Below are 21124 nucleotides of genomic sequence, written 5' to 3' on the forward strand. Positions count from 1 at the left end.
CTGTTGAGAGTTATGTGTGTTGTGTTATGAAGGTTACAGTTTAAAAAGAAATTTGAAAAGGCTGTGTGACCTTGGGCAAGTGACTACCTCCCTGTAGGAGCAGGGTCACACAGCCCTCCTGCAGTCTGGTTTCCAGGGTTACGTGAAATGATGTGAAATGCTTCCAACTGTATGTGGCCCGTGACTCGGGTTGGTGCACACACTGTTAACAGCCACTCTAGTGGTAGTAACAACGAAGCTTTTCCTGAAGATCCGGAAGGGACCCGGCAGCCTTAGGGTAAAGAAAAAGTATCAGTTGCTGTTAAAGAAAAACCTGGTTATTTGAATTCAAAAGTGTGAGCTATCATTATCCAGATACCAAAGCACAAAGACATTTTATAGACACGGATTTTAAGTTTTTAGTCTGAACAGCATCTTATACAAGTCTTTTTAATCTTTTCTGATTCTTTATCCTAGTATATGGACTCTGAATTAAAAGCTCTAGGTTTGATTGATGATAGGAGTTATTTGTGCTTCTTCTCTGTGTATTTTTTTAAGTAGTTTTGTATTTGCTTCCAAAATTCCTTTCAAAGGTGGTGTCTGAATTCCTCTTTAGTCATCGTACCAGTATTTCCCTTCCCTTGCTAGCCTATTGAGTCTAGATATTATCGAGAAGAGTAATTAATTTCTCAGTTGGTCCTAAAGACATCTTAAAACGTTCACGGCATCTGGGGGTGCCTGGCTGGCACGGTCAGAAGAGCGTGTGGCTCTTGATCTCGGGGTCATGTTTATTTACTTAGGTAAATTTTTAGAAACCTTAAATAAAAAATTATAAAAAACATTCATGGCATCTGAATTTCAAGGGTTTTTTGGGGGTTTTTTGGGGGTTTTTGGTCCTTAGTCTTACCAGTAATTAAAAGTAAAGAGTAAATTGAAATTTAATAGGAATTTGATATAACATTTACATTCTTTCCACTAGGAATTATGTCTTTTTTTTTTTAAGGTTTTATTTATTTATTTGACAGAGAGAGACAACTAGAGCAGGAACACAAGCAGGGGGAGTGGGAGAGGGAGAAGCAGGCTTCCCGCCGAGCAGGGAGCCTGATGTAGGGCTCGATCCCAGCACCCTGAGATCGTGACCCGAGCCGAAGGCAGACACTTAACGACTGAGCCACCCAGGCGCCCCCCCACTAGGAATTATGTCTTAACTGTTTATGTGAGGATCCTTCTGACCTGCCATTGGCTCCTGCCCGTGCATAGGTGTTCCAGGCTTTTCCGTTGCATCTGTGTTTGGTTTGTATGAACAGATTTCCAGGGAGATTTAAACATGCATTTCATAAAAATTAGTCCTCTGCACCTACATGGCTTCACACATCATTTTTACGTGTCTTACCTTATTTGACTTCATGGCAGTTCTTAAGAATGAGTTGTTATTGCTCTTTTCACTGAAGGAGCCTGGGGCCCAGAACAGTCCTATGACTTGCCCTGGATTGTGCAGCTGACAGGGAAGCCCCTGGGCCCCTTTCTCCCGCCTCCAAGACCAGTGTTCCTTCTTGCCCGTCGGCCTCAGGGTGCCCCCACCCCAGTCTCCTGGATTTCCCCTCGAACTCTTCTCCTCCCCTCACTTGTTCTACCTGTAAAGAGATGCCTCTCAACATGTCCGTCATCCATGCATTTACTCTTAACGATCAGAGCCCACGCGGAAACCCTCAAACTTACCCTAGTAGCCACCAGAACCCTTCCCTTCAGTTCTCTTTCTGTGACCAGTTTTGTTTTCTCTGCAGCTGTTCTTCCTTCCCCTTCACTGAATTTTGTCTCCAGGGTTATTATCCCTAAAAACATGAGGGGAGAGTGGAGCAGCCATGAAGGTCTTCCTTTCCCTCTGGGCAGCTAAGGGCTGGTGGCTGCACGTGGCTCCCCTCGACTTCAGTTCACCGACGGACAGGGGACTGTGGCTGGATGGAGGGATGCAGGACACAAAGGGAGATACGCTGGCTTCGTTCCAGTTACAAGTGAACATGCATCTACAGCCTAGCTGGGAGGGAAGCAAAAGCACTGTGTGCTCAGGCCATCAGTGCTTGGCTGAGAGTTCAGCACTGGGAAGCCAACAGCCTCTCTCTGCACCTCTTTCTCCCTCTAAGCCCCAAATCTGCATTTTAGCAATACTCTTTGCATTATAATTTTAGTGATTGCTCTAGAGATTACAATATGCATGTAACTTTTCCCCATCTACTTAGAGTTAACAGCTGTGCTGTGCTTACAGTGTCAGGTTCTTGCAGCTGAAAAGGTCCGTTTGCCACCACCTCAGTCCTTTATGCTCTCGATGTCATATAGGTCACATTTGTATATGTTAGTAACCTCACAAAATAAGATTTTTTGTGTGTTTTTTTATTTTAAGATTTTTTTTTTTTAATTTATTTGACAGAGAGAGAGAGAGCTAGAGAGGGAACACAAATGGGGTGTGGGAGAAGGAGAAGCAGGCTCCCGGCTAAGCAGGGAAGCAGGGAGCCCAATGCGGGGCTCGATCCCAGGACCCTGGTTTCATGACCTGAGCCAAAGGCAGACGCTTAACAACTGAGCCACCCAGGCACCCCTTTTTGTGTGTTTTAAATAGTACTTTATGGAAAGTAAAAAAAACAATCTTTCATATTTAACCCCTCACAGTGTTCTTCATTCTTTCCTAAAGAGGCTTTTTCTGCTGTTTTCCCATTCACCCAGAGAACTTCTTGAGCATTTTCTGTGTTCGTCTGTTGGTGATGAATTCCATCACTTTTTTGGGGTTCTTATCTGAAAATTAATGGAACTTAATTTCACTAGAACAGAGTTCCGACTTGATGGTAGTGCTGTTATTTTTTTTCTTCCGGCACTTTAAAGCTGTTCTTCCACTGACTTCTGTTATTTCTAATAAGAAGTCCTTGGCCTTTTAAATCATTGTTCCTCCGTCCGTGCTTTGTCATTTTTTACTGGCTGCTTGCATGGTTTTTCTCTTTGTCTTTGGATGTTAGCCGTTTAGCTCGGATGTGCTGGGTGTGGTTTTCTTTGTATTGATCATACCTGGGGTTCACTGACCCTCCTGAATCTGTAAATGTATGACTTTCACGGTTATCTGCTCAGGTATTTTTTCTGCTCCATTTTCTCGCTTCTAAAATTCCAGTTCCATGTATGTTAAGCCTTTTGATAGTGTCCTTCACATCCCAGGGACCCTGTTCTTTTCCTTTGTACCCTCCGGTCTTTTTCTCCAAGTCCTTCAGATTGGATAATTTTCATTGATTTGTCCTCAAGTTCCCTGTTTTGTCATCTCCATCCTACCAGTCATCTGATCCTGTGGAGATTTTATTTCAGATACTGTATTTTTCATTATCGAACTTTCATTTGGCTCTTTCTTAAAGTATCTATTTCTTTGCTAACATTTCTTATCTTTCCATTAATTATGAAGAGATTTTCCTTTATGTCCTTGAATATAATAGCTCTTTCAAGCCCCTGCCTGCTAATTCCAACTTCTGAGCCATCTTTGGAGTCGCCTCCTTTACATTGTTTTTTCCTCACGAGAATGGATCACGTTTTCATGTTTATTTGTATATCGAGTAATTTTAAATTACGAAGTGGACATTGTGAATGATAGATTGCAAAAACTTTGGATTCAGTTAGATTCCTCTGAAGAATGGTTTGTTTGTTTTAGCAGGCAATTAACTTGGCTGGTCTCAAATCACAGATTCTCTCCTCATGCTGTGAGCAGTAGCCCACATCTCGATTCAGTTCTCTTCGCCTTAGCTGGGCTGCTTGGAGCCTGTCCTGTGTGTGCATGGTTCCAGGTTCAGCTAGGGTTTTGGGCAGATTTTAGAAGACTAGGGTCTGCTGTCTGGCGAATGGCCGTTAAAAAACAGGGTCTCATCCAGGGCCCCTCGCCCTCAGTGCCAGCCCCACATCAGAGTCCAGCTGCTGTGGGTTGCTCTCCTCTACGGTCACAGGGTTGCTTCTTATGTCATTGTCCATAGTTGCTATCTGCAAGAGGGTTCATCAAAAAGTTGCTATGCAGACTTGCCAGGAATAGAAAGAGGTCACTATTTTTAAAGAAAGATTTTAGTAGAAATCACATTTTTTAAAAATAATTTTGAGATGGGCAGCGCCACCACCATACCAAAGTGCATTATTTCCTACAGTTTGAGATACATGAAGAGAAATGCAGTTTTGATGCATTCATGAACTAGACATCCAGTCTGCTCTGCCTGTTTGTAAGAGAAAAAGAGCAGAGGCATACGCTGTAACCCTATGGCTTTGCATTTAGCCACAGGTCAGCCACTGAGTGATATGCCATCCATGACTGGATCTCAAGGCTCCAGACTTGTTTTCTGCAAAGATATCAGGCGGGGTTTTTTGTTAAAAGGTCAGTTCCATTCCTTTGTGGTGAGGCAATGTTGGGTAATTATAAGAGATCATGTTTCAAAACTGGTATTCCCGTGAACTTGCCAAAACGAGCTCTTTCTCTTTTGGCTTATTTCCCTCCTAATTTCTTGCTGCTCTTTCTCTGGATGTTTTCCAGATTCACCTAAGTAGCCTATCAACCCAGGCTGATTTTGTGATGCTTAGGTGATTAAAGTCCACTCTTTTTTTTTTTTTTTGAAAGATTTTATTTATTTGACAGAGAGATAGAGAACACAAGTAGGCAGAAGGGGAGGGAGAAGCAGGCTCCCCGCTGAGCAGGGAGCCCACCACGGGGCTCGATCCCAGGACCCTGGGATCATGATCTGAGCTGAAGGCAGCTGCTTAACCGACTCAGCTACCCAGGCGCCCCTAAAGTCCAATCTTTAAGAAAACGTTATTCGAGCAAAGAGTATTTCTTATATTTAAAAGAAGAAATGGTTTGTAGTTTCAGAGAGAAGAACAGTAGTGCATTGCTCACAGGGGAAACGCCAGAAATTAGAGAAAACCTTTCTTTCCTGGTGGTAAAAGATGAGGTAAAAGTACGGAGCTAACTAACATTTACTTCAAAGCTTTACTGGTTTTTTCCCATATACTTTATTTCCCACCCTAACAATGGGTAGGGTAGACAGTATTATTCTCATTTCTGAATGAGTGAACACGCTGAAAGAGGCAAGGAGGCCTGCCCCACAGAAGCCAGCAGATGTGCGATTTCTAGCTTGTTGCCCACAGCTTGGATGGCTCAATTATCAGCCACTCAGGACCGATTGCCCTTTTCCGCTCTAAAGCTGGTCTGTGTTGAAGATTTGTTTTTGCATCTTAGCTCAGTGCTGGAAACGAGGAACCTATTAGACCCCTTTCTTACTCTCCATGAAAATACCTTAGAAGTGAAATCACACTTTGTCGCTCCAGAACGGAAATTTCATCAGACCTCTCCATGCTAGCTGGTGGAGGGCGTGAGAGCAGGTTTCCCTGGAAGCACTGCAGGCCCAGAGAACAGTCAGCAGCCCCACACGCTCTGTGTCCTTGTCCTCCGGATCGATGACTTTGAGGACTGTGTTGATGTGGGGGAAGTAAGGAAAAAAAAAGAAACACCATGTAAAGCCCTGCTTTCCCCTTCACACATCTCACTAGATGGGACTGGTGGGTGACCAGAGGCAGGATGGCCACGTGTCCTACCTTCTGTACAGGACCAGCCCGAGCTTTCCCTGGTTCATCTACTTTGAAGTTTGAGCCCTAGAAACCGCCATTCCCCAGAGAAACCATGGCGGCTCGTTGCCAGCTCACATCGGGCAGCCAGACTCTTTCACATGGAATGTATTGCTACTAAAAATATTTGCAGTTTGGGAAAGTATGTTTAAATTTGACCTCTTTGACCCTCTGCACATTCTAGTTTATTGCTCTGGGTTCTGCAGCAGCTCTAAAGAGAAAAGTTCAGAAATGTCTCCATGTGTACTTGTACTCCCATCTATGGAATAGCCCTCCCATTGTAAAAACAGATCTTTTATGAGTTATTTATACTCTTGACTGCTCTGAGCAACAAATGATGGTTTCTCAGAAGCATTTTGACATGTTATCTTTGGTATGAGAACCAAGTACTGAGATCATAGTACTCCCATCCCCGTTACCACTGTTCTGCCAGGGGCGCAACTGGCAGGTTTGGGGAAAGAGAGACCTCGGTGCCTGTCGTGTGCACACGCTGTAAACCGACAGGGAAGCAGGGTCCGAGCGGGACAGCGGCGGGACTCAGACAGTCTAACCCCACAAAGAGCGAAGTGGTGTATGTGCTTGTGTGATAGAAGGGCTGCCCTGAAGGATTCAGACAGTCGATTCGGTAGGTCAGAGAGCAGGGGAGAGGGTCTCCTGTGGCAGGGACCTCACGGGATCTTTGGAGCTTTTCATGGGGAACAGTAACCTTAAGACCAGGGAGACCCATTTCACAGAACAATCCATATGACATCAACTGCCTTAATGGGACCTGTTTAAAATGCAGTTCCCATTGCACTAAAGAATATGTCGTTGCACTTGGCCTTCTCAGAGCTTGCCTGTTTTTCAGTTATTTGAAGAAGTTGAAAAAGACAAATTTCTTGATTTTTTTGACCTGATTTTTATGGATTTTTCAGTTGTTAAAACGATGTTTGGAAATTCAGATTCAGGGTCTATTATTTAGGGCCCTGCATGAGAGAAGCGTGCAGAAAAACTAACCAGGACCAGCTCCTCTCTCAGGCCAGTGATCTCAGCCTGGACTCCTGCACCCAGTGTGTCCATCTCAAAGAAGATGGCCTGCAGTCCTTCCCTGTTGACAGTGCAGTAGGCTTGGTGTCGGCTCTTGTTGGCCACTCAGCTGGTTGACCCTGCTGGTTGTGGCTTCACTCCCCGATTGCCTGTCATGGTTAATGCACACGGCAGTGCTCCGGCATCCGCACTAACTCTGCGTGAGAGAGTGGGTTGTCGGGTCGCCGCTCAGCCCAGTGGGAGCACAAGGCAAGCCGACGGTGCACTGTGACTGGAGTCCCCATCCTCGGCCCCAGGGCTCGGTCCCCAGCAGCGCTGGCTCGGCGCGCCCCTGGCCAGTCTGGAGCATGACACTGATTCTTGGTCTTGTCTGGAGCTTGTCAAGGTGCCGTGTTCCTTTCTAAGCTGGGATCGTCCAGCTGGAGTGTGAAGAAAACCAAAATCATATTTTCAGGAGGGAGTAGAATCTTTTGGCTGAAAGCTTTCCTCTTAAAGCGCTAATGTCATCACTGAGGAAAACATTGCCGTGCCTTTAAAAGAAAAAAAAGAACTACCCTTGCATCTGTAGTAACAGTTTGCTGACTCAGAGCAATTATGAAGTGGATTTGTCCGTCCTTCCCTGACTTAAAGGTGATTGCAGGAGTTAGCTTGTGTGAGAAACCGCCCGCTCCAGCCCCCAGGCAGGCAGGAATGTCTTTCTGAAACAGTTGAGCAAATTCCCAGATTAGAAAGGGTCTGCTGCAGCTGACCTCACTCTTTCATGAGTAATTCTGGCTGGTTATTGACGGCGCTCCACCCGGAGGCTCGAAACCGTGAATGAGCGTCATTCTCAGAGGCCGAGCAGGGGCTGGCGGCGTGCAGGAGAGAGCCGCGGCCGCGGTGAGGCCCAGGGGCGCGGGGACCTGGCGCCTGCCGAGCCCCCCAGGGTCCTGCGGCCCGGGGAGCTGGCGGGGGCCCGCTCCGGCTGCGTTCTAGCTGGTGGGCGGCATGGCAGGCGGCCAAGGCTAAGGAGGTGCGCAGCCGTGCCCGAGGAGCGGTGGCCGCGGGCAGGGCGGCAGGTAGTCTCTGCCGGGCTGCGGTGAGGAGCGGCGGCCGGCTGCCTGCGTCCTCATTTTCCGGGTGAGATAAAGCACTGGCCAGGCTGAAAGTTCGGGAGACGGTAGTGAGCGGGGTAGGGAGATTATTGGCCAGATTGCGAATTTGTCACCCTGCGTGCTGCTGTGGTCACAGGACCTGGGGGTCTGTGTGCGTGTGAGGAGCCCGTCCCGGCACTCGGCCGTGCTTGATGAAGCCTTGCCTGGGATTTCTCAGGGCAGTTCTGTTCTGCTCAAAATAAACTTGGTGTACAAACATCTCCCCCGCCACCCCCTCCCCTCGGCTCATCTTTGACTTTCTGCAAGCTCTCCTAGTCTTCCCAGCTGTCCCTTTCTCACCTACGGCTGTGCTGAAAACCGACTTGCCGTTGGGACTGAGGCTATTCTAGAGTCATCCTGTGCAGAGTTCAGAAACCTGATCCGATCTCCCTTTCCTCATTGTTTTCCTCTAGCTAGCTGGCTGGTGCTGCTCAGATAAGCCCGGGTGGGGTCTGGTGTGTGCTCGCTCACTCTGGCTGTCAGCTCCCCTTAAACCGTGTATTGTCTCTCTAGCACAATCCTGGAAGAGGAGAAGGTTCAGCAAGAAGAACGGATGAGGATGGAGTCCAGAAGACAGGTCACAGTGTCCTGGGACTCCGGAGGGTCCGACGAAGCGCCACCCAAGGTAGCAAAGGCCCCTACCCCCATTTGGCATTACTCCTGCTGACTTTCGAGGTGGATGGTGTAGGCAGCTGCTGTGTGTGGGGAGATAGCCAAGCATCAGGTGGTTCTAGGAATCGTCCTTACAGCCCCACTGCTCCTGCTCGTTTGCCCTGCATGTTACCCTCACGTGCACTCCCTTCCTAATTTGCATTTCAGCTGTAGGCCGGTGTCAGGCTCAAGCCCTTAGATTAGATGTGGTCTTAAAAGCCTCTCTCTTGGCTCCCCACCCCCCATCCTCAGACTCCAGTGAGCACACCAGGTGTGGAGGAGGGTTTTCCTTTGTTGCTTGTCAGGGACCTTGCTAAGGATCGAGTCGGGATGAAAACCTCAAATGGACTAAAACCAGCCACCTGAATGCTTTACATTTTGCTCTATTTTAAATTGAGTCAAATTGCACCTAACCCTGTTCCTTTAGGGTAGGGTTTGGGTGAGAGCCTTGTGCATTCCCTGCCTGCTGTCCGTGTCTGGCTTCTAGGTTTGGGGACTGGAGGCACATTGCATTCGCGTGTTAAGATCTGCAGGCAACATCTCCAGGCCTTGCCTGTCCACCGTCTCCAAATCCTCAACCTCTGGGAGGTGGCCAAAGCCTTCCCCTGTTGCTCAGCCACACTGTGGCTGAGGTTTTGGACATAGTTGGCCCTTAAACACTCCCATGAGATTAAGAATTCTTTATACACCTTTTGCTTTTGACAGAATGGTATTTTTACACAGTGGCTTACTTGCCATGAATAATCCAGTTTAGAACATTTTCTGGAATATAAATAGATAATAGGCTTTAGCTACTAAATGAGCTAAAAATATATTAAGCTGACAATTCTTCATTTTCTTTTTGAAAAATGTTCAGAGGCCCATTAGCACAAAGTACGATTTAAATATTGTACCTATTTTTTTTATGATACCTGAAAGCTTGTATCTTCTTGGTATTTTCAACTGTGTAACGGTAAACGTTATCACACATTTAAGGTGACTACAGGTGACTGACACAATTCTTCAGAATTTTAGAGGTGAAGGGTTCCCTAGTCCAGCCTCCTGAACAAGTAGAAAAACTGAGGCCCAGAGGAGGCAGGCCACACCATCTGTCAACTGGTGTTCCTTTGAGTGAGTTAGTGACAAAACCAGTACGCTTCTGTGTCTCCTGGTTTAACAACAACCATAAACCCTTAGTTACCCACAGAAAAACAGAGAACTGAGAGCCCCTCATCCCAACATGTCCGGCCCTTCCCTTTGTATATACACGTTTGCCTGTTTCTTAACTCGGGAGCAACGGGACAGTGGTCTGGGCCTGGGAGGTGGGAGAGTCTCGAAGCTCGACCTCGGGCCTAGGGGCCAAGTGGATCTCTTCAGAGGGGCTCTGATGACTGGGCAGTCCCCCTGCCTGTTGCCAGCCTCACTGTCCTCGCTGTGCAACAAGCGTGTTAACATCCCTACCCCTCGGGGGTGCGGTGAAGGCCGCGGGAGGTCCTGCGTCTGCGGCCCTTGAGGGAGTCAGGGAGGCGTCAGGTGCTATACGCACTTGGTGGTGAGCACCACACCTTGCAGCATCCCCCAAGCCCACAGAATTAAAGAACTTTGTCCATCTCGGCGTTCTCCTATATCCCAGTCTGTAGGATGTTTAATCATTTTCATTTGGCTAAATTTTAGATGCTATAGTATGAGGTTAGGCTTTTTCTGTTTGAGAATACAAAGACATTTTTTCCTGGTTTTGAGACCTTTTTCAAAGTGCCTGTTTTGAGACTCTTCTCTATAATTGGAGATTGTTCTGCCCTTTACAGTGGGTCAGCAGACTAGCCCATTGCCTACTTTTGTGATTAGAGTTTTATCGGAATGGATTGCATGCTTCGTTTGTGTCTTGTCCCTGGCTGGTTTCAGGCTGCAGCAGGGTCAAACACTCAGTCAGAGCATGGCTGCACAGATTAAAATATTCACTCTTTGACACTTGGAGGAGAAGGTTGACAACCTGTGGATTACGTTTTCATGGCTAGAAAATCATCTGCACTAGTGTAAATGTACAGATGCTTGATGAACATAAACAAATACACTAATTATTTGGCTCCCTTGCCAATCAGAACCAGGTCTGGATGCGGTTTTTCCCTTCTCTATGGTAGAATCAGACTCTGCTCATATGGGCCCTGTATTTGACCCAGCTACGAGTAAGTCCTGGTCTCCAGGATGCTGGCCCAGTGTCGCATCCCGCAGTTTCCTCCACCCTGTGACCTGGGAACCCTGGAGCTTCGTCAGTCTTTATGGTGCTCACTGTGCTGTCTTTGGACAACAAAGTCCACTTCATTTTCTTCCGTTCACATAGGATTTTGGCTTTTGTAGATGAATATTGTGTACTAATAAAATTTGTAATGTAGCCTAGTTAGTTTTTTAAAGTGAAATATTTTTCTCTCCCACATTCAAGATTCAAAATTAAAAACTTAGTCTGCCTCCGGCTCAGCTCACGATCCCAGGGTCTTGGGCTCGAGCCCCACATGGAGCTCCCTGCCCAGTGGGGAGCCTGCTTCTCCCTCTGCCACTGCCCCTGCTCGTGTTCCCTCTCTCTCTCTCTCAAATAAATAAATGAAATCTTTAAAAAAATTTAAAGTCTTAGTTATAAGAATTAATGGCAAAAGCATTATAACTGCAAAGCTAATTATTAAAAACCTGTTACCAGTTTCTTCATCGGTACTTAATACCAATTTTTTCAAACAATAATAATCTTCAGAGAAGTTTGCCCATGAGGAGTGCAGCCTGGGTTCATTTCATTGCTGCAAGTTGTCCTGCACGTCCCCATCGGATCAGTGGAGAGCCTCTGGCTAAAAATATCCTTTTCGGCAGTTTTGAAAATATATTTCTTGGACCTCCGGGTCCCCAAGACCACTTCAGAGGGCCGTGAGAGCAAAATCCATTTCATAATAATGTCCATGTGTCATTGGCCTCATCTGTTCTGCTGGCATTTGCAGACCTGTTGCAGACGTAACAGTGAACGAAGCCGTGGTCACCTTGGCACATGCCAGGGCAATGGTGCCATACCGTGCTGGTCATCACTCTATTCGCCACCGTGCTCACGCAAGAAAGAGACCTCGCCAGGGTGCTAAAGAATGACCTTGATGAAGCAGTCACAGGCCTTCTGTGGGAGGAAACAGCAAGCACAAGGAAGACGCTGTGTGGCTAAGTTGTGGAACTAACCACTTTTCTCATGGAAAACCAGTTTTTCTCGAAAGTAGAGTGGGCAGACACTGTGGTTGTTCAGAGTTGTGCATTTGGCAGACATTTTCTCAAAAAAGAAAGAAATGAGACTGTGTCATCAAGGAGAGCAACTGATAGCTTGTTGCCATTGATAAAATTTTAGTTTTTAAGCAAAAATTAGAATTCTGAAAAACATCCATCACCATGACTTTGACAGTGTCCCAACTCTGAGACTTTTCTGATGAGCTCAGAGTGACATTAACAAATGTGATTTTTCCATGTGTCTACTGAAATGAGTCGGCGTTGTGAAGGTCTACGTACCGCAGCCACTCGCATTCTCCAGATGATCGCTGCAGGACGCCACAGAATCACACGTAGGTAGAGGATCCATTCACAGTACAAGACGGAGTCACGGATCTTAATGTCATAGATAATGACACTGTTTCACAATCCACACTGCAAATCAAGAAACCACCACTTTCTGAGTTGGGCTGTAATATCAGAAACAATGCCCACAACTGTGCCGAGAAACTGTTAGACTCCTGCCTTCCCATCTGTACGGCTGTGTGAGGCTGGATTTTCTCCGTGTGCTGCAGTGCAACAGCACAGCACGGTCGACGGAGCGGAAGCCCGTGGGAGAACGGGCGGCCTCCTGCTAGGCCTGACGTCACAGGAAGTGCATACACGCACGTGACAGGGGCCACTCCACTCACTGAATTTTTTTAAACATGTAATTAGTTTGTATTTTTAAGTGTTTTAATTTTAATAATGTGAATATTGGTAGATATTCCAGCTAAAGCCCTTGGAGTCCTCAGTAATTTTTGAAAATATAAAGCGGTCCTGAAAATAAAGCGTTTCAAAGTGGCTGCCTCAGAAGGGTTTCTCAGCCCTAATAGGACCCAGCACTCCACTTCTGTAAGAAGTGTTTTGTGATATCCCGCGCTAGCCCTCAGGTAAAACACACAGGGAGTAAAATGACTTCCTAATTTCAAAATGCCAGTTCTTCGACTGCTAACTGCACAAGAAAGCTAAAACGCAAGGCACACACCTGTGGGAGACGCTCAGGTGGGATCGCACCCACAGGAGCGGAGAGGTGGCCAGGTGCTGGCCCCCGTGTGTGGGCACGCCGTAGGGACACAGCTACAAATGCACAGCCCATGGCCACAGCGGAGTGTGAGTTTCACTGGTCGTGTGATACGATTTTCTAGAATCTTGGTAAAGTTCAAACAAAACAAAGTAACATTGTCCGTCAGGATACACAGGAGTTGCTGTTCCAGGAGGTTCAGTGTCTTCGTGTCATTGGCCTCGTCCGTTCTGCCGGCATTTGCAGTGTTACTTGGGTTCGGGTTACAGGACTTTGTTGTTGTTTACCTCCGTAAGTTGGAGCGGGGCGTCTGAGAGGAGAGCGGGCCCCGTCGTTCCGACCCTGGGCGCCGGTGGCCGCGCTCAGCAGCCGCGCCCTCTCAGATCCTCTCAGCACCTGGCAGCAGGACCACCGCCTGACTCAGGATCGCCGGTTAGGGCGGGTCTGGTTTTCCTTCTCTTCCTCCTCACTCGGCAGGACTTCCACAGACACTCCCTCAGCTCCATCATTTGCTTTATTAAAAAATCGTACAACCTAAGTTTGTGTCTTTGAGAAGGATGGAGTGACACCCTGAATCGTAATACTTAGTAGCAAGTGACGCGTTGGGGCACTTGTGCGGAAGCCATCTGCAGAGAACCTGATGTGTTCCATCTTCACGAGAGCCCTGTCCCCATTGCCCCATTGAGAATGTGGAGGCACAGAGAGGGGAGCAGCCCCGACCACAAACCCTGGCCCTCGGGTCCCGAGCCTGCCCCCGCCTGCCATGCCAGCTCCCTGTTTGACGGTACGTGTGCACTCTCCACAGCCACTGGTTAGCAGAATTTGGTTTTGTGGTACTCTTGGTGCGATCGTTTTGTCTGCTCTAAAGCTTGTTTTCATCTTCCTGTTTTACTTTGAAATGGAACCCTGCACGTGCTCTTTTGCTATCCACTGAAGTTGGAGTCCCTCAGGAATGTTGTATGGAGATTTTTCCAGTCTCTGGTCAATTCCTTTCGTTTCTTCCTTTTTATTTGTCAAGTCCAAGTGTGCCGGTCATCGAGCAGCATCCCCACGTAGCAGATTTCGGAGCGAGCGGTTCCACCAGTATGGACCGTGCAGCCTGTTCACATTGCCTGACCTCTCCAAGCCTCGGTTTCATCCTCTGTAGGGTGATGATATTCCTGGGTGGCATGCTGTTCAGCTTGTCACATCGTGTGGGAAGCATCTAGCTCTGTGCACGTAGGCCATGCTGAGTAAAAGTTTATTTGTGCCGGCGTTACTTACATGCCACCTCCAGAATCTAAGCCAGGGGACACAACTGTACAACCGTCAGTGTGTTTACTGTCCGAATCCTTGACGCTGCATCCTTCCATGCTTGGACTACGGGAGGCCTTTCCCAGAGCACCACGCCATGCTTACATGTTAACACATTGCTTTACAACGAGTGCTGCCTCTCCAATGTCCTACAATGGAAATAGTCGACCTTTGTTGTTTGTTGTTTTTCTTTACCTCTCTTAACCACTTGTTCAAATGAAACCTTTAAAAAATATAAATCTGAAGGGTAGTCCCTTGGGCTTCATGGAACATACTTCGGAAATTGCCACCCTAGAACACAGGGTAAAGCCTATGACACCCCCTTGATGTCCCTTTCCTGTTTCCAGGGGTCTTCGGGATCCATCCTGATATTTGGGTAAGTTTGGGGTGAATCGCATCTGGGCCACTGAAGTTCGGCTAAAGGGATGAAGGCACATTTTCCAGCCTCAGAGGTGGAGCAGGCCTGTGGTAGTAGGGCTAGAGCAGATAGAGGCAGCTGCGTTCTGAGACAGGATTGGAAATGCACCACTGAGGAGAGCAGAGTACTGGGGTGTTACATCAGATGGGAGAAAACAAGAGATTTCAGTCACTCTCCATAGAAGAGTCAAAGGACGGGCAGTGGAGACAGTGTGAGCAGAGCGGTGGGGTAGTGAGGCTCCTCCTGGACACCCAGACTTCCTCAGAACTTAATTCGAGCAAAGCATGTGTTCCTCCAGGACCGTGTGCGTCCATGGGAAGAGACAGGGGCTCTGAGGTGTTTCTTTCCTCCCCTGGGCTTGCTGGCACCTAAATCCGTCTCCTTTTATTCTGGACTTCATTTGGCTGGAGAACAGTGGGTTTCTGCTCTGTTAAATCCATCAGATTTAGAAAATTTTGTGGACTTAACTTCTGTTTCAGACTAAACCATTCTTTTGCTGTGAACTTTAAATTCATGTAGGTCGCAAACAGATTGAGAATTTTAGACTGGGAGTGACTTCCCAGTCCGTGTAGCTCAACTCCTGTCTGAGAGACGCAGAAACCAGTCGGCTACCCACTTGCCCGGTCACAGGGCCAGGAAGCCACAGAGCCAAATGAACTCCCTGCTCTGAAAGCCTCCCGATTTGCATTTCCTTGGTGCCGGAAGGTGTCACGCATCTTGTTGGCCAGTGATAGATCTCCCTCAGATCCGCTCAAGTCCTTTGCCCACTGTTTATTCAGATTATTTATCATTTTATTGTTGAGCTCCAAGAGTTCTTTGTCTATTCTGGATATGATTCTCTCATACATACCTGACATGCAGATGTTTTCTTCTGTGGGTTGTCTCTTTCTTGGTGGTGCCATTTGCAGCACAGAAGCTTTTAATTTGGATGATGTACAATTTATCTTTTTTGTTCTCTCTTATTGATTGAGCTTTTTGTGTCCTGTCTACGAAACCATTGCCTACCCAGAGTTACAAAGACTTGCCTGTTCTCTTAAGAGTTTTATAGTTTTACCTCTTACGTTTAGATCTGTGATCCATTTTGAGTTAATCTGTGTGTGTGTTGTGGGGAAGGGGTGCGGCTTCGTGTTTTCACATGGGGATATCCTGCTGTTGTGGACGTTTGTGGGAAAGACTGTTTTCCCCACTGAAGTGTCTGGATGCTCTTTATCATTCTTTCCAACTAAAGGCTTTTAAAGAAATGCCTTTTTCTGTTATTTTCAGTAAAACAGAGATTTAACAAAATTTTCAAAATACTCATTCCTATGATGCTCTGTTGTTGTGTTCACAGCCCAGCAGACCCGGTTACCCGAGTCCAAGGTCCAGTGAAGGATTTTATCCCAGCCCACAGCACATGGTACAAACCAATCATTACCAGGTATGGAGGCATTACAAACATAAGACATCTTTTATTCTTCATGCTTGGGGGTGGAGAGGGACACTGTAAATTTTATATTCTTTATTTCTGTACGTAGGAGTGTGATTTGGCAAGCAGAAAGCTAAGAGAGTAATCAACCTAATAATTGTCTAAGCGGCTGTTGGGCCTTAAAGCAGCTGGGCAGGTGCCCTGCCCCACGTTCTCTACTCCATTCCTTTCCTCCATTCGGGTGATGTGTGGGGCAAATCCGGTGGCTCTTTCTATATGCAGAGGTAGTAATGAACTGGGTGGTGTTTCTGGAAGGCAAGAGTAACATTCAAATTTACCTTAAAAACCAGACAAGATGCCATCTTGGACAGGTGTGGATAGAGTATCAGACTTACAGGCAAATATCTTATACAAATTAGGAAAGACAGTCCTTGAAACAAAAGGGCCAGAAGCAAAGTCAGTCATGTTTTGGTCTTGAGGGGAGAGTATTTGTAAATGCACAGATGTTTGTTCTGACAGACATGTACACCCGTGTCCCCCACACCACACCAAGACAGAGAACATGTCTGTCACCCTGGAAGGAGCCCTCCCCTCCCAGTCAGTCGCCTGCTGCCCGGGCACAGCCATTCTCCGACCGTTGCCAGCGATTGGTGTTGCGTGTTTTGGACTTTGAGATAAATGGATCAGACAGGGTGTCCTCTTGCGTGCTCAGCTGCTTGTACTTGTGTGGTGTCTTCAAGTATTCACAACTTTCCAATGCTGAGGAGTACTCCACTGTGTGGCTGTACCACAGATTGTGAACCCATAGTCATGTTATTTGGAGAATAGGTCAAATCACTTCTAGGAAGGAAAATCACTTCTGGTAATTTGTGTCAGCTGCGGCTCTTTTGTCGCCGCGCCCTTTGGTGTTACTGACTGATTCTCGCAGCTGACTGACTAGGTCGGTTATGATAACCAGCCTTGAGTGGAAAGCACTTCACTGAAGAATAAGTCACACACAGAACAAGCAATGGGTAGTCCTTGGGTCTTTGTCCGGAGAGGGAGAAGCTGAAAGTTCCCTTAACTGCCATCTCCTTCAACACATTTCTGAGGAGCAAAAAGAGAAGCACGCTTACTGGGCCTCCTTCACGGGGTTGCTGAGGGTCAAATGAAAGCATTTTTATTCCTTTACATGCCTCTCAACTGTGATTTAAATCTAGGCCTCTTGGATTAGTATGGACAAACACTCTTCGCTGTTGGCATAGGGTCCCAGGGAAAGGGTGCGGGCCGTCCTGTACTAGAAAGGATGGTAGTACATTGAGACACTGAAATTGGGTCTGTGGCAGGCTCTTCACCTGCTTTGCTGCCTCCAGATCCCACTGTACTAATTCTGAAGGGGGACCCAGGAGTATCACGTTGTTAACAGGCGCCCCCAGGTGATGCTGCATGACTGAGAACCCTGTTTTGGGAGACACTGTTCTGAGACACCCACTTGCCTGGAGGAGGCGTGAATCCCTGGGCCCTCCAGACCTGTTTAGAGAAGGCGCAACAGCATCTGCTGATAAGACAGAATGCAGGCCTCCGCAGGCCCTCGCCCCACACCCAGGGCACACTGGCCTATGCCACTTCTACCACCTGGGGTCTGGTGCATGTTCGTGTGTGGCTGCCCCCCGCCCCCCTCCCCAGAGGGGAAGCCCGTGAGGACAGCGGGCTTATCTTTACTTTAAGTGCCTGGAACATTGTGTAGAACAGAGTAAGGATGCAGTGGATACATTAAAGCATTCATATTTTCATCAAGCAAAGAAACGATTAAGCTTTCCTGGGCCCCAAGTTTCCTTATCTTGTAATTGAGACGGCTATAGGACATTGCCTGGTGTTATTTCATGTTCCTTCTTAGCCGAAAATGCTCAGCGATCCTGTCACACGGTTGGTGTTATGTAGAAAACTGCCACAGAACATTTGAAATCTCTTTGTTGTGCAAATTCCTAAAAGTTGTTTGGTAGTAACGTGTATCCCTTCTGACCAAAAATAGTAGTGATGTGACATTTCATGTTTAGTAGAATTTTTTATTGAAATACTTTGATTCTAGTAAACTGTGAGAATGATCTGTGCATATTATTTGAAAGTTTATTAGTTATATATTGTCAGTACGCAATTTTGGCATAAATCAGTGCCTAGAGGCCTAACAAATGCACGAAGTCTTTGTTGAAGAATGTGTTGATGTTTGGAAGTACTGGATTTGGCGGTGCCTTATCTCACTAAAAAATTAACTGAACAACCCTGCCCCTCCAGTACTAGCCCAGTGGGTTACAGAAACACAGCTAATTCTGGCCTCTCTCTCTCTCTCGATTGAGGGAGGAAGCCGTATAAAGAAACTCCTCTCATTTTCCTCATTTTCCTTCTGCCCTGGAATTTTTCTGTGTGCACCTGAACGTCTTTTCTCTGCCACAGTCATCATGGTTAGAACACGACACCTGTGACTCTCATCATAAGCCCTGGTTTGTTAGGAGGTGCTCTAGAGCAGTGCCCACTGAGCCACATTCATGGCCCCTGGTGCTTTTGCATCAAGGGTGCAGAGTTGCAAAGTAAATTTCTGATTGCCTGGTGTATACTTGCATTACTTATTTACATGGCCTCCACGGATTACCTTTCTTGAGGCTTTAGTTGAGAATCCATTTCCTTGCCTTTACCACCTTCCAGAGCCACCTGCATCCCTTGGCCATGACCCTTCCCCCTCTTCAAAACCAGCGGTGCCGTATCTCTCTGACCACTCTTCAGTAGCCATTTCTCCTCTTCTGCTCCCCCCTTCCACTGGTATAAGGAATCTGCTTTTACATTAGGTCCACTCGGATGATCCAGGGTCATCTCCCCATCTCAAGGGACCCCTCAGGCTCCGGGGATCCACACGTGGATGTCTGTGGGCACCATTGTTCTGTTTGCACAGTGTTCTCGGTCATCTTAGTTGCTTCTTTGCATGTGGAAAGCAGAACTGTGCGAAAGCATGCTGTGCTGGAGCATGACCCTGCTGCCCTGCATTCGCAGGTCTCTGCCTATCCTGGTTCACATGGGATCACGGCCATGGCTGGCAGCATCTACCCGGGTCAGGCATCTCTTTTGGACCAGACGGATTCCTGGAATCCTAGACCGCAGGAGATATCAATGTGGCAGCCCAACGTGGAGGTAACCTGGGTGTTCTTGGGCTTTCGTTTGTTAGCTGATGAAGCTTTGCCTAGAGTACCTTTATTTCTGAATCCTAAGAGTTACTGATTTTGATGACCTAATTCTAAAATCAAGGCGTTGCATCTCAAATTCTCCCCGGTTTTGTGAATCCTTTTTACTAAAAGAAAGAGACGCCGCCATCATTAGCCCACCCATCTGAAAGGCAGTACGTCAGGCTGAACATAATTAGCGTGTGTGGGGGGCATATCCCAGGAAGGAGCAGGAGACAGCCTCCCGCTCCGTGGGCCACATTAACCAGATTTGCCTGGTACACCAAGAACCCTACCTGTAACAGTAAATTTTAGTTTCTTTGACTCCCAGAACACCTATAGTCTGCTGCTCGTGCCCTTGCCCTTGGGGTGAGCATGTTTAACAGTTGTTTAGCGCTCCACGGCATGCGTGGACTGAGCTAATCCTCCTTCCACTCTGCCTCCAGATTGTTTTCACTTCTTCACTGCAACCAGCGATGCATTCTCTGCACATACCTTGGATTCTTCCTTTCTTTTTTTAAAGATTTTTATCCATTCATTTGAGAGAGAGAGAGACCGCACGAGTCGGGGGAGGGGCAGCGGGAGAGAGACAAGCAGAATCCCTACCTAGCAGGGAGCCTGACACAGGGCTGGATCCCAGGACCCCGAGATCACAACCCAATCCAAAGTCAGATGCTTAACCAACTGAGCCACCCAGGTGCCCTGGGTTATTTCTTGAGAATAAATCCCCGTGAGTGGAGCTGTGAGCTGAACGACTCTGTACTTGTTAAAGATGCTTGGCGGGTGGTAACTTGCAACCTCCGGGAAAGCTGCTCCCATGAGCAGAGTCTAAGAGACCCTATTTCCACCACCCTTGCTATTTTGCTGCTTCTTCTTCTTTTTTTTTTTTTTTTTTGGAAAAACACAGAAAACGGAGCATCCTAAATAGGCTCCTGAGAGTGGATGTGCTCTTTTATTTACTCCCCTGCTAGGACTCTGCTGCACTGGACCTGCGTGGGATCGGACAGGTGTTGCCGACCCACCTGATGGAAGAGCGGCTGATCCGGCAGCAGCAGGAGATGGAAGAAGATCAGCGCTGGCTAGAAAAAGAGGAGAGATTCCTGGTAATTATGTTTCTAGTAATTCGGATTTCTTCTACTTGTGAAGCTCTGCCAGAGTCTACTATATTATAGATGATTGGAAAAGCTTGTCTTTTTCAGAACAAGAGCGATCCTTTTACATCCGCTCCCTAACACTTGCAGTCGTGGGTTATTTGCTTTTCTTGGATTTTTTCTGGCCAGATTTCTGAGATTTTAGTAGCGGCATTACAGGCTCAGAGGTGTGAGCATCTCTGTGGTTTTCGCAGAAGCAGTTACCCCCTGTAGTGTCCGCTTGCATGTAAGACTTTGCATTTTGCTCCTGCAGCACGTATAACCAGACAGCTGAGGACCCAGGGCCTGCCTTCACGGCGTTCCTCCTCCTGTGGTCTGACAGGTGCCTCCTCCCACACATACCTGGACGGCCTCAGAAGTCTCCTGCGACAGAGGATGTGGTGAGGCAGAGCTGTCTCTGCGTGTCTCTTGACACAAGGGCCTTTTGGACTCGTGGCCCCGCTGCCAAGCATTTCTGTGCCCTCGGTCCCAGAACCCACTCCCCCGTCAGCCCACACGGCTAGTTCAGTCTTCCTGGAATAGCCTGAAAAGGGTGTCTGAACAGAGCCAGGACCCCTAGTGTTTCCACAAATTCATGAGTCGGTACCTCCCTCTGGGTAGTCCAGAGCCGGTCCCTCATGCTCCGATTCAGTAAACATTCCCCGAAGCCACATCTGTGTCAGGCTGTGTGCTGAGAGACCAGACACCCGCAAGGGTAGGGGACAGTTTTCAAATCACTTACAGTCTTCCAGGCACAGAAACACTGAAACCAACAATGAATGGTATTAGGCGACAGTGGTTTCAACCTGCACAGTTCATCAACATGCGACTCTGATTCCATCCTTTCTATGTGGCTGTCATTTTTTTTAAATTGTGTTTGAGAATTAAACACTCAGGCTCGGTGATGCACGTTTTCACTGTTGGAGAGGCCAGTGCCCTCCGCACAGAGAGTGCTGGGCTGCCCTCAGCAAGCCTGCCATCTTGGTGCACACAGGAGCGTGGGGCA

General features: G+C 47.5%; 1 protein-coding gene across 4 annotated transcripts in view; it reads left to right on the forward strand.

The window, feature by feature from the left end:
- Window positions 1-21124, forward strand: part of PTK2 (protein tyrosine kinase 2) — a 254738-nt gene that overhangs the window by 209220 nt on the left and 24394 nt on the right. For all 4 annotated transcript variants that reach the window (XM_088022737.1, XM_088022738.1, XM_028105631.1 and 1 more), the window contains 4 exons: window positions 8280-8391; window positions 15726-15812; window positions 18822-18959; window positions 19960-20091. In XM_088022737.1, the coding sequence (XP_087878863.1) occupies window positions 8280-8391; window positions 15726-15812; window positions 18822-18959; window positions 19960-20091 (469 nt within the window). The remainder of the gene's footprint in view (window positions 1-8279; window positions 8392-15725; window positions 15813-18821; window positions 18960-19959; window positions 20092-21124) is intronic.

Source organism: Eumetopias jubatus, unplaced genomic scaffold (assembly GCF_037043125.1).
Source record: "Eumetopias jubatus isolate StellerSeaLion01/CBP00866 unplaced genomic scaffold, mEumJub1_p1.0 scaffold_4, whole genome shotgun sequence".
Taxonomy (NCBI): Eukaryota; Metazoa; Chordata; class Mammalia; order Carnivora; family Otariidae; genus Eumetopias; species Eumetopias jubatus.